Source organism: Sturnus vulgaris, chromosome 3 (genome assembly GCF_052056855.1).
Source record: "Sturnus vulgaris isolate bStuVul1 chromosome 3, bStuVul1.hap1, whole genome shotgun sequence".
Lineage (NCBI taxonomy): Eukaryota > Metazoa > Chordata > Aves > Passeriformes > Sturnidae > Sturnus > Sturnus vulgaris.
In genome coordinates, this window is record NC_142245.1 from 89,662,349 (window position 1) to 89,674,843 (window position 12,495).

At 41.4% G+C, this 12,495-nt stretch overlaps 1 protein-coding gene across 4 annotated transcripts in view; it reads left to right on the forward strand.

The window, feature by feature from the left end:
* Nucleotides 1-3,444: 3,444 nt before the first annotated feature.
* Nucleotides 3,445-12,495, forward strand: part of KHDRBS2 (KH RNA binding domain containing, signal transduction associated 2) — a 349,112-nt gene continuing 340,061 nt past the window's right edge. For 3 of the 4 annotated variants that reach the window (XR_015802677.1, XR_015802678.1, XR_015802679.1), the window contains exon 1: nucleotides 3,446-3,604. Coding sequence is in view for 1 of the 4 variants with exons in the window: in XM_088162239.1 (XP_088018365.1) it covers nucleotides 3,514-3,604 (91 nt within the window). In the remaining 3 variants the exon portion in view is untranslated. Of the gene's footprint in view, nucleotides 3,605-12,495 lie in introns of all 4 variants that reach the window. The other variant, XM_088162239.1, reaches the window with a different exon arrangement.

The following is a 12,495-nucleotide window of genomic DNA, read 5'->3' on the forward strand; positions in this document are numbered from 1 at the left end:
ACTGTAATCTGGTATACTGTGATCCACTTCATTATCAGACTTAGCAATAAAATATAGTACAGATAAACTTCAATTTGGCTTGACAATTCAAACTAAAGTGTTGTAAAATGTGTCTTTGGGTTTTAGTAGCTGTGAAAAAAATTGATCTCCAACTAGCAATGAAGTAATGTTTGATGTCATTAGAAGTCCATATTTCCTGTCTGACAGATTTTAAAGCCCTTTTTTTATTAATGAGGTATAAGGTAAAATTCAGAAAGGTATCTCAATGGCTTTGCAACCTAAGTATCACTGAAAGTCAATTTAATTTTATAAGTTTTCAAAAATGAACTTACAGGGAACTTGTTTCTGTCTAGTTTGGAAGATGTGCAGTGAAACCTGCTGTCTAGTACTTTGAGGAAAAAAAAAAAGAGTTTAATGAATTTAGCACTTCCCACTGCTTAATAAACTTAAAGGTGTTTAGATCAAAACTTCCTATGATCTAAGTAGGTTAAGTACATTTAAACAGACTAAAGTAACATTATTCTTATAACGCCCCAGATGGAAAACCCCCAAAATTCATTTTCCACATACATGACCATATGGTATGTTTTGAAAGCTACCAGACCAGGTTTAATTTTGAGGGGATGGCTTACATTCATCTTGAAGCTGCTTTAAAAGAACACACCTATCATTGGTCTTCTCTCTCTCTGAACTGAGGGGCACCAGCCTGAATTATTCTGAAAAACAGAGGTGCAGAAATACAATCTGATGACCCAGGTGATCTCTCGAGCAAGACAGACCTGGGCTGTGTTGCAAACACAGCCAATTCTTCTACGCTGTTAAACAGGAAAGGAGAACTATTCATGCGGTAAATTGAATCAGGGTAAATTATTAATAAACTATCTAGTTCTGTGCTTTTCTTTGTTTTATTTGTTTGTTTTTTAAAGAAGGACTTATGTCTTCCCTTTATCTTCACACACAATTTGTAGTAAGAGCTGATTGACTATTAAACCTTTCAATTCTGCTATCAGTCTTCTCTGCTTCTTCAGTATTTTGTAAGTTTGCTGAAATAAACTATTTTCCAGCTCCTATTCTTTCTCAGCAGGGAGATTGGTTCTCAGGTATTTTAATCCTTCACTTCTGGAAATACTACAGGATAATAAGGCATCAATCACTGACATTCTGTACATATTTTTGTGAACACATGCAGTCCCTCAATTATCTGCATACTGAGTGGAAATTGTGTAAATGGTGCCTGTACATATCTTAGGATTTTGAAAACATTGCAGACCAAAATTTTATGTAATGTCTGTACACACATTCAAAACCTTGTGGATGCCATTACATGATTTTGTTTTGATTTTTATCTTTCTTTATTCCTTTTTCCTCTGCCAACTGCCCCCAACCAAAACAAAACCACAAACAAGCAAGCAAACAATATCTAAACACTACAAAAATAATTAAAAAAAACCCTTGAAATGAACAGTACTAGGCCATTCACAAATATATGATTGCAACAACTGTCTATTTAATTAGAATAAATACTAAGTTAGAAGTTTTAGTGGTAAATACTGAGAAAGAATGTGACAAGAGTTGAGCACAAAATGCTGCATGGTACCATAGACTTCTTGTTCTTGAGGTCCTATAAATGGAGTTTTAATGAGATGAGTTAGGCATCTTTTACTTCAAAATCAAAACAACATTACTGTATGGTCTGTTGGGGGAAAATCCTGAATAAATATAACCTAAAGTGAATGTAAACACAAAGCTAAACTCTAATTAAAGCCAATTTTATTTACCCCAGCTGTAGACACTTTAATTGCATAATAGCTCTAATTCTGTCGGGCGGGGCCGTGGGAGCTGCAGCATGGCATTCCTCGACAGAGATCGCCCTTCTCCCACGGGACCTCCAGGTCCTTTCCCGCTGTGCGCAGCAGGCACGGGCGGACATTTTCGGCGCGCTCTGTGAGCAGCGGTGCCCGGTCGCGGATGCTGTGATCGCATCCTCAGGGGAGAAGCTGCCTGGCAGCTCCAGCACGGGCACGCCGCCGATGCGGCACTGCTTCAGCGAGCCGTCCCCCCGGAGGGCCGGGGAGCTCGGCGGAGCTCGGGGGAGGCTGCGCAGGGCGCCGAGAAGGGAGGGGAAGGGAAGGGAGAGAGCGGCGCCGAGAGAGCCGGGCAGTGCCGCCGCCTCCCGGCTTCAGCACCGCGGACAGCGCCCGGCCGGCGGCGCGGGGCGGAGCGGGGCGGAGCGGGGCGGAGCACCGCACAGGCGGCGCGGACACACGGCGGGCACTGAGCCGAGGCCACACGCACGCATACGGCCACGACACGGCGGCTGTCGGCAGATTACCGGCGTGCACGGACAGGGCGGCCCACGCAGCGACACCGGCGGCACAGGCGCGCTGAGACACGCGCAGACAGACGGGCTCAGGGGCACAGACACAGCCCCAGGCTCACCGAAAGCAGCGCAGCACGGCCTCTCCCGCGCAGCCCGCTCTCACACTCACAGTTTCACGCACACACGGACAGCGCCCGCGCTCCCGCAGGCACAGCCGCACACGGTCACGCGTACGCGCACCGACACCGCGGACGCCACACTCAGACAGCGCACCCGCTCGCACTCCCGCTGGCACACGGAAACTGGCGCACACAGACAGACACACAGACGGACACAGGCACACGCACTGTGACTGACACACATACTGTCCTAGTTCCTGCCTGGACAGAGTTAATTTTTGCCGTAGCCAGGAGGGGGCATGGCCGGGGTTGTTCTGCTATCACCTCAGGTCATTGCTGGCGCTGGGGCCATAGAGGAGTCTCTTCCTTAGAGAAGGGATTCCTTCCGATCCACTAAGCATTTTGTATGAGAATCACTTGTCTCTCTCGAGCACTGTTGTTATTAATATCATTGCTGTTCATGTTCATTTTCTTATCTCATTGCTATTTCCAGTAAATTGTTCTTATCCCAACCTGCGATCTTTGCCTTCGATTCCTCCAATTCTCCTCTTTACTCTGCCACGGAGAAGGAAAAAAAGGGTGGGAGGAGCGAGTAGGAGCAATGAATTAGGGAATACAAGCCCTAAACCACTACACAGACACGCAGGGACAGACGGACAGACCAGACAGACAGACACACACCTTCTCGCACTGCCGCGGGCCCCCGCCTGGCGACAGCCAATGGCGCGGCGAGTCTCGCCCCAGCGGGGCGTAGCCACCAATGGCAGAGGGGGGGCGGGGCCCGGCTGGCTCCGCCTCCCTACTTAAGGCCGCGGGTGGCCGAGGGTCGCTCAGTGGCGGGAGGAGGAGGCGCGGGGGCCAAGACGCGCGAGCAGCGGCGCGCGGCGACCCGCGCACGTGCCCGCCCCCGCGCGGCGGCAGGGGAAGGCGGAGGCGGGGCCGGGGCAGCGCGCGCCGCGGGAGGGGCGGCGGCACCTGCGGGGCGGCCCCGGCGCGGCCAGCGGCGAGCGGGCGGCCGAGGGCGCGGAGCGGCCGGCGCGACACCCGCGCAGCCCGCCCGGCGTGCCCGCGGCGATGGAGCAGGACAAGTACCTGCCCGAGCTGATGGCCGAGAAGGACAGCCTGGATCCCTGCTTTGTTCACGCCATGCGCCTCCTGGAAGACGGTGAGGCTCCGCTCCGCTCTCCGCGCTCCCCCGGCCGGGGCGCTGCTCGGGGTCGGCGCTCGGCGGCCCCGGCCCGTTGACACGGAGCGAAATCGGTTCTCCGGGCGGGCGGGACCCGGCCGCGCGTGGGCTCGGGGCGGCGGCGGTGCGGGGGCTCGAGGGACCCGTCCGGCAGCGGCAGCACCACCCCCGGCGGCAGCAGCGGCAGAGCCCCGCTCCCCGCCCGCCCCCGATCGCCGTGCGCCGGCTCTGCCGCCGCTGGCTCGCCTCTGCTGCGGGAAGCGCTCCCCTGCTTCCCGGGCTCACTTACACAAAGACAGATGCTGGCGTCTCATTACACTCGTTATATCCTGTTTGGCACGCTGAAGTAATAAGGTTTATATGGTACTGCTATTATGCCGTTAATGCGGCGCTGTTTCAGTCGACTGAGCGATGTCAGACATTTGATTGGATATGGCTTATCAATTTCATGACAGTTTCATCCAGGACATGATGATTTCCTCTTGGTTTTGTGCGGGGGTCAGAATACACTGGTTATAACATTTTGTTACTCAGTGTAATTCGTCCTGTTTTACTTGCTTTAGCTGGAGTAGAGCTCTAGTTGGAGGTGGAGGTTCTTTAGAAAGTTTATAATTTAATCTCTCTTTTAATAACTGCTCAATATAGTGGTTGAGTGAAGACCTCGTGGTACGCAGTTTCAACTTTTTCCGAAGTGTAATCCTTGACGTTCCTCTTACACATGTTTTTCTTCTTAGATTTTTAATAGTCTTTTTAAAAAACCCTGTTAAACTTGGATCCTATGTTGAAAAGAAGTAGTAAAGAATGATGCGTAAATCAAGACAACCTATCAAGCTCTTAACTGAGACTAAAGCAAAGAAATGTATGGTCAGGCCCTTGAGAGTCACACATTCAAATAAACTCACATTCAGAGGTTGCAAAAAATTTTCCAAGTTCTTTTTATGACATAAAAAAAAAATCATAACTAATTCAGATTTACCATGCTAAGCAGTAAGTGTTTTTCTTCTGTCAGCAGTTTTTATATTGTCTTTCCTTAATGTACGTTCTATTGATTGTGAATGAAAATATCGAGTCCAGGTTTTGTTGGAGTGCTTCTGTTTGTTTGATAGCTTTGAAATTCATACTTAATTTCAGTATGAATACAGACCCATTTAGTACTCTTCTGTCATAGCTGCCTTGCTGCTAAATAGGCAGCCATGCTGCTCTTTACAGTTGTTTTTCTAATAATCATACCATAAACAAAGTCCTTATTTCTTAGAGAAATATATTTTTTGAACCTTGCAGTTCGATCTTTTCCCAGAGGGGGGAAGTATCCACTGAGAGTGTGTATGCGTCTGAGAAAGGAGGAAAATGCAGGAGGAACAAAACCGAAAGTAGGCAAAGAAAAGTAAAAAATAAAAAGGAAAATAAAATTGTTTTTTCTAGGCATCAAGTTCATGCAGAAGTTGCATTTTGAGCAACTGTGAGATTGAATAAAAGAACGGTTTTCTCATTCCTTCTTAGCATAAACAGGACTATGCATTATTTCACAGGATTTTTAAAAAATGAAGGTGAGTTGTCTGAGAGAATGCTAATGTCAGTTTCACACCAGGTACCTGGCATTATCCTTCAAAACACCATCTGTCAAGCTTTCTAGAGATTTATTTTAGCGTCTAACATACGATGACTGTTAAAACACTTAAGGTAAAAATGCTACTACTTAAGAAAATTAAAATTAGTGAACTGGTTGCTGGTGGTTATAGATAGAAAGGAAATTTACAGAATGGGCAAAATTTTTTTTTTTTGGTGCTAGAAGAAAATGGGATCCTAGTGCAAGGATCTCTGTAGTAGTGAATAATTGCTAGGTTATGTCCATGATGAAACATCATTTCCAGACTCTGGAATTTTGTTCTTTAAACTGTAATGTGCAGTCAGCTACATCCATAACGATGCCAGCCAGGTGTTCTTTTTATGGTGTCCTAAGCATTTTTGATTGCCAGTAGATTTTGTATAAAATGCAGAAGTGTAGATTTGCCTTGGAGCTCAGAGCCTCAGGCATTCACTCTGACTTGAAAGTGCTGTGTTGTCTCATGTTGGCTGCTAAAACCTGAGATTGAGAACAGTTGTGTTGCTGTGAGAAACTGCAGAAGGGTACACAAGCGATAAGTGTCCAGAAAAATGCTTCTGATTTGTGACAGGGGATTTACTTGTAAAAATAAGACTGCCCCTTTTTCCCCAGTATTTTTTTGTTTGTTTGATTCTGTTGCATGGGGTTTTTTGTGTGTTTTGGTGTACTTAACCAATATTAAAACTAACAAATTACTTTTGTTTTCAATACGTAGGTGTGTGTCCTTCAGGTTGACCTGTGTCAAGATGCATACTTGAATCAGTAACTATTTATCCATTGCCATTAAGGGATAGCTAGAAATCAGTTACTTTAGTCCTTACTCGGTTCTGGTGAAATCCCCAGAAAAGGGACATTTCCTTTGGCAGAATATTTGCATACTTATCAAGCAGTATAAAGAAAGGTGAGGAAAAAGTGGTGCTATTTAAATTGAAGGTATGGAGACAAAACCCAATTTCTTTAAAAGTCACCGAGGGAATCTGTTGTGGATTCTGACAATGAACCTAGTCTCTAAATGGCTAATTGAGTGCCTTAATGAGAAGATACTTGATTTCCCCATGGGTCATAACCTGTTTCATGTAGAAGTAGATCCTACATAACTGTTGCACTACTAGAAATGAGAAAGTCATTGGTAAGTCATCTACCAGAAGAACTTGTGACTGGCTGGTGATACTTGCCTCAGCCTAAGTTTTTTCAAACTTTTGCAAAATGCATTGAATATTCTTATTCTGAGAATATAATCCATTCAGTAGTGAAAATTAAATACCTTTTAATTGTAATAGGTAGTTTAACTCTAAAGAACAGGCTAATCTCCATCTGTTGGAAACAAGTTTTCTGTATGAAGTGAACTATTTTGTATGCTAGGCTGTTATAAGAGCTGGAAGAGTTTCATATATAGTTTTAAACTATTTTATTGTATACTGGTTACCAGTAGTTATTTTCTCAGGCAAGATTGTTTTGCTTTTAGTCAGTAGATGTCCTTATAAATGTATGAGGTCAGGTAATGCTTGGTTAGATAAAAAATGTCAAAAGTGAAGAGCATGTTCTTGAGCAGTAGCCAGCTTGTGCTTATACTGCAGCACACTCTAGAATTCTAGGGAGAACGGAGAGCCTCTCTGTTCTAGTGCTGCTCCCTACCATGGAAGCTACCAGCCCCTTATTTGTGTTACATGTTTGTAAATATTTATTGCTTTGTGTAAGATGTCTGTGATTATGAATATAAAAATAAGTGTGTCACATAAGCTGTGAAGGTGTGGATGACATAGAAGGATACAATCAGCTGGAACTGTTTGGTAGTTCAAAACTAGTTTTATATCAGCATTCCATTTAATAGGCTGTGTGTCAGCTAATTGTCTTTGTACTTTTTGGGGTCAAGCAAATGCTTGTGTGTTTATTTATATGTGTGCGGCTTTGGAATATCTTGGGTAGTGTACTCTTAAAGCCAGCTCTTCGTTTTGTAATATAAACATAAAGGAAAAAGACCTATTGGAAAGATGTGGCCGAAGTAAGAGCATCTCTCCCCGTGGAAATATCAGCATTACTAGGGTAATGAGGTAGCTAATTTCTCTCTCTATAATGACAGTGCAATTGACCTCAGAATTTCAGCTGGCATTCTGAAGGCAATGAGAATCAGGCCTTTAACTTTAATCTCGAGTTAAGTCCCTAGATCATTCCATGTGGCATAGCAGAATTCGTTAAACCTCGCAAGTTGCATAAATTAGATTCATACAGCTCAGCTATCATCCCCATACAGGCTTCTTGTAGGACGGGACATGACTGTTCAAAGGATTAGCCTATACACTAAGTGAGCATTACTTGGGTCTTTCATATAAGCCTGCAGTAGTAGTTCTAGCTGGTAGAAAATTGTTGACATAATGAAGCTTATTCTGTCTTATATTCAGGATGTCAACTAATACACTGTCATATGTGGGTTTGGGGTTTCTTTGGACTATTGGAGTTTGATTTTCTTTTCGTGTAGGAATGCAACTTTAGTTAATGAATGTGTGTTTCCATTAAAAACATTGCATAATAATAAGGTTATTATGTGAAAATTATTTCTCTTTGAAGTATAGAATGTGACAATCGTATCCTAAGCCCTAGAAGTGAAAGGCTGTTGATCAAGCCTATGACCTGCTAAAACCAGACCTCTGATACTTTAAATTTTTATAAAATTTTTCATTGAAACTGCTTGTGAAAATATGCTTGCAAATTTATGATTTCACTTGTCTCAACCAAACCTGTGGACTAAAATAAGATTAATGTAAAATGTTAACGTAAATTCATACATTAATATTAATCTGTGAGCAGTCACTATTCTGCTTATTGTTTCTTTTATTCCTGATGTTTACATTAGGTGAGACGAAATCTATATTCACAAAAGAGTTGGTATTAATCATTGTTTGCTTTGCTGTCTCAAGAAATGCACTGTAAATTCCCGGTAGATTGACTCAGGAAACATGCTAATACTCAGAGCGTGTATTTTAGGTACCTTGGTTTCATTAGAAACTAGATTTGTATTGATCATTTGGAGCCTTTTCAATAAAAAGTGCAAACTCTAGATGAATACAAGATACTTAGAATTTCTATAAAGTAGTGATGTGCTAGGCATTACAGACTTGGATCAAAGCTGACTGAAACTAATGGGAATTTTTCTTTTGCCATTAGTGGGCTATCAGGCAGTCCTTGTAATACAAATATGGTCTATCGACTGGTATAGCCAATAGGACGTGCTTTTGCCTTGCAGAATGCAATGCAGATGAATCCCAAGTGATAATCAGATTTATGGAAAACAAAATATTATAAAATATTAGAATGAGTGTAACAAAGCAAATGTTATGTTTATATTGATCCCCGCTTTTTAATTATAAAAGACAGGCTTGCTTCAGAGGAGAGAAAAAAGAAATGATAGATGTAATTTTAAAAAATTAAAATAATAGAATTCTTTCAGACATCTGAAGCAGCTTAGGAGCATTTGATCTGTGATCTTAGAAAACATGTACTTTGAAACACAGTAAATTGTTTTGCAAAGAGGCAGCGATATGAGTGCAGTAATTGAAGGTTAGATTCTGATACCCTGCTTTAAAATAAAAGCTGCTTTGCTCTTTAAATATGCTGTTTGAATTGGTGGAGCTGCTAAAGGTGCAATTTAGTGCAAATAGCAGAATTTAGTACCAGCTGTATAAGGGAAGGTCAGAGGCATTTGCTGAGGTTTATCTGCATGCCCAGAACCTCATCAACAAAGTGCTGTCTTTTTGGCAACGTGAATGTTTCCCTTGAAAGAGAAGAATATTTTTTACCTGTTCTGGAAATTCTTTTAGTAAATTTATGTCATATTTAGTCTCCTTGGTGTATACATTCAGGGTGCAAGTGCTGTAACTGTCCTTCTCTCTTCCTCTATACCTCTAAGTAAGCATTTTAAAATGTAAGAATTTGGAAAATTGTTAATATTTGTAGTCAGTATAAGAGAAGACAGAATAACTGGATAGCTGAGCAGAAAGTTCCAGTCAACTGTTAACTTCCTAAGCACTGAACACCTGTGTAATGTGTAGAACAGAGTGGCCATTCCTAACCAGGAGGTGGCATGATTGGGCTCCACATGCCAAAATAGAGCTTCATATCCTGACACCTTATGGGAAAGGGCTACTGGGGTCCAACAGATACATCAAATTCTTCTTTCTTGGATATATACTTTTCTCATTTAGGCAATATGCAGACAATATATACTGACAGCGAGATTTGCTGGAGCATGCTGGGCTATTTAGTAGTCTATAAAATAATCTGGTATGAGAAGCAGTGACCTGTGTGTGAGTCTCCCAATAAAGGCTAAACATCTGCCCAGCCCACCGAAGCAGTGCCATTGGAATGAAACAGGTCCTCATGACACAAGGGCACAGGTTTCAAGCTCAAAGTATGAGATGTCTTGTGCCTTACTATAGAAGGTGTAAATGTAGCTGCTGTTTGGTAGTTGCTCTCCAAGGTTTATTAAAATGGGAATATATTCCACCTTTCTGTTCCTTGTAGCTGTACTGTAGGTTACACATGCTGCTTATATGAAATAGTTGTTTTCTGGATTAGCAGCGTGACTGCAGTTCAGGGTTAGAGTGCCTTTTCAAAAATAAGCTGTTTTTAACTGCTTCAATTAAATCTCTTTTCTCCAACAAACGGCTGAATGTGGAGAAAAATTCTATGTTGTCACAGCTGATCTTAGAATATACAATTTTCTTTAAAGTATTTTGAGACTAAATAATAGGAAGAGTGTTTTCATCAGGGATTTGAGGTGTTAAGAAAGCATACACAATAGAAAAAAAATCTATTTTGCAGGTGGATCCTGCTAAGCGTTGTTAAGGTGTGCATTCATTTTTTTTTCACCTTGCATTTTTCAGTCCTTGGATGGGTATCAGTGCACTTACCAGAATAACCAAGGAAACAGAGAGTTTTTAAAATCGAGAGTGTAAAGTATAGAACTTCACTGATGATGCAGTTTAATTTTTGGCTGTATAAACAAATAAGATTGTGCAGTCTGACCAGAAAAATGGGAAACTCATGTAAAGATCTGATGTGCATAGTACGTGGAATTTTGGCTTGTGCTACATATTTTCAATGAATATGTTCTAAAACTCTCATCTGTAAGATGTAGACTGATGCTGAATTTCATTCTAATCTTTGACATCTTGACGTGAAAAGAGCTTCATAAGAAATGTGTAGTATTCTTATTACTTTTAGTACAAAATTATTATTTTTAAAATTTGCAGGCAAAAGTAATCCTGGTTATTACAATCCTCTGTAAATCCTGTCATATTTTAATTAGAATCCTGCTGGAAATGAGTACAGCTATTTCCTTATTCTAAAAAGGGCTGAAACTAATAAAAACTGGAAGAATTATTTAAGATTTTCAGCAGATTAAAAACCTCCAAGTCCCTCACACCCTGCTGAAAGAACCCTCCTAAAATAACGTATTCTCGTTCCTGATTTTACAGCCTTTTCTGTTGAAAGAGATTTTTTTTAGTTTGAATACTGAAAAATTATCAAGAGAAACTTCTCATAATGCTAATATGGCAATATTGAAGACCATCCACACTTAATTAAGATGGTACAAAGTTTTGATGGTCATATATGGCTGCATTGATATAACCAAAGACATTTTAAAAGGTTCAAATGCCCTGCTTGCACTGGGCATTCTCATTTATTGTTCTTGGGTTAGCATGATGCAAAGGCTGAAAGACACAGGGCAGGTCACTGCTGTTTTAGAATTTCTACCTGCTCAAGTGCTCGTATTCTAGCATCCATCTCTTGTTGTAAGGGTTACACTGACTGTAAAAAAAAAGTCAAAAGCTTTTGATTCATAAAATACTTGGAATTCTAACAATCAATTTAGCTATTAGAAAAAATGATTCTATGTCCGACTCTGTAAAAGATTTATCAAAACCTGCATTCCTCCTTTTTGCTCTGCTTTGGATCTGGAAAAAAGATACCTATTTGTTTTATAGTGGAAGCGTTTTAGGTTTGCTAACTGGTAAAGGCAGGTGTGTCTTCAGCAGAAGCAAAAGTAGGGATCAAAGTCCCTGGGTGCTGGAGAAAGAGAACAAATCCCCTAGTTTAATGTTCCCTGGGATTTCTCTTTCAAATATTTGAAGTTAGAGAACTTGCCATGAAATCAGGAGAGACTGTGTGTACATGTTTTAAAATGGCTTTTCAGTATTGAAAAATTGAGTTAACTTACCTCTCACTGTGTCAATTTTTCTCTCAGCGTTTCTGCTAATGTAGGCTCATATTGCTGATTTTTTCTAACTATTTCTAAGTAAACTTGTTTGTTGCATTTTGTCTTTTTTGAGATTGTGGAAAGAGCATTTTGGTGTTGTCAGGGGTTGCTCCGAGGTCAGAGTGTGAGCTCTAGCATTGTTCTTCCTACATACTTAGGACTACACTGATTTGCTGCAGCTATGGAGCTGGTTCCCTGACTTTCCCATTTTAAACTTAAACTGATTTTTTTTTTCAGTTCTCCTGAAAGGAGCAGCACCAAATTTAGGTGGCTTACTGTCTCCCATTTTGTTGTTTGAAGGGCAGATTAAGGACTGATTAAATAAATTCCAGGAGACCTTTCTCCTTCCTGTCTTCAGATAGCTGTTCAACAAGAAAATAGAGTTAGTTTTCATAAATGATGCCTATTATCCTGATGTATCCGTAGAGCTATCTAATAGCTTTAACTTTTGCTCAGGTACAGATTTACAATTATTTCATTAATACCTGTATGCAAAGTAGTAAGATTTAGACCTTTGTAAAATTTGAAATAACATCCTCCTCATACTTGTAGATCCAGGTAAATAAATGAATTATATCCATTTATTACTAAGCTCAAAAGCCATTGGTGGGTGATCTGCTACACCCAGTTCTTATATTGCATGGACTCCTTTTCCTGATCCTACATTTCTGTTTAAAAAGATCATTCTGACTCTGTAAATACAATATTGCAGAATGCCCCGATTCTGTTTGATTTGTTAGGGCTTGTCCAGATGCTGTTAATGCTGTTGTAGGAGTGGTTGGTTTGTTCTTTACGTGCTGCAAATGGTTCATTGTAAATGCTGACAGGTCATGTTGTGCATAAGTCTGTAAAAGAAGGGTTTTACTCATCAGTGTCAAAGGGATCCGAGGTCAGCAGTGAATATGGGAAAACAGGTGTTCCTGCTTACAGGAACAGGAATTTTGTTACTCTTCTCTTTCTGAAGGCTAAACTGTGAGGTAACCTGGATATATGGTAGTTTATGTTGAGTTG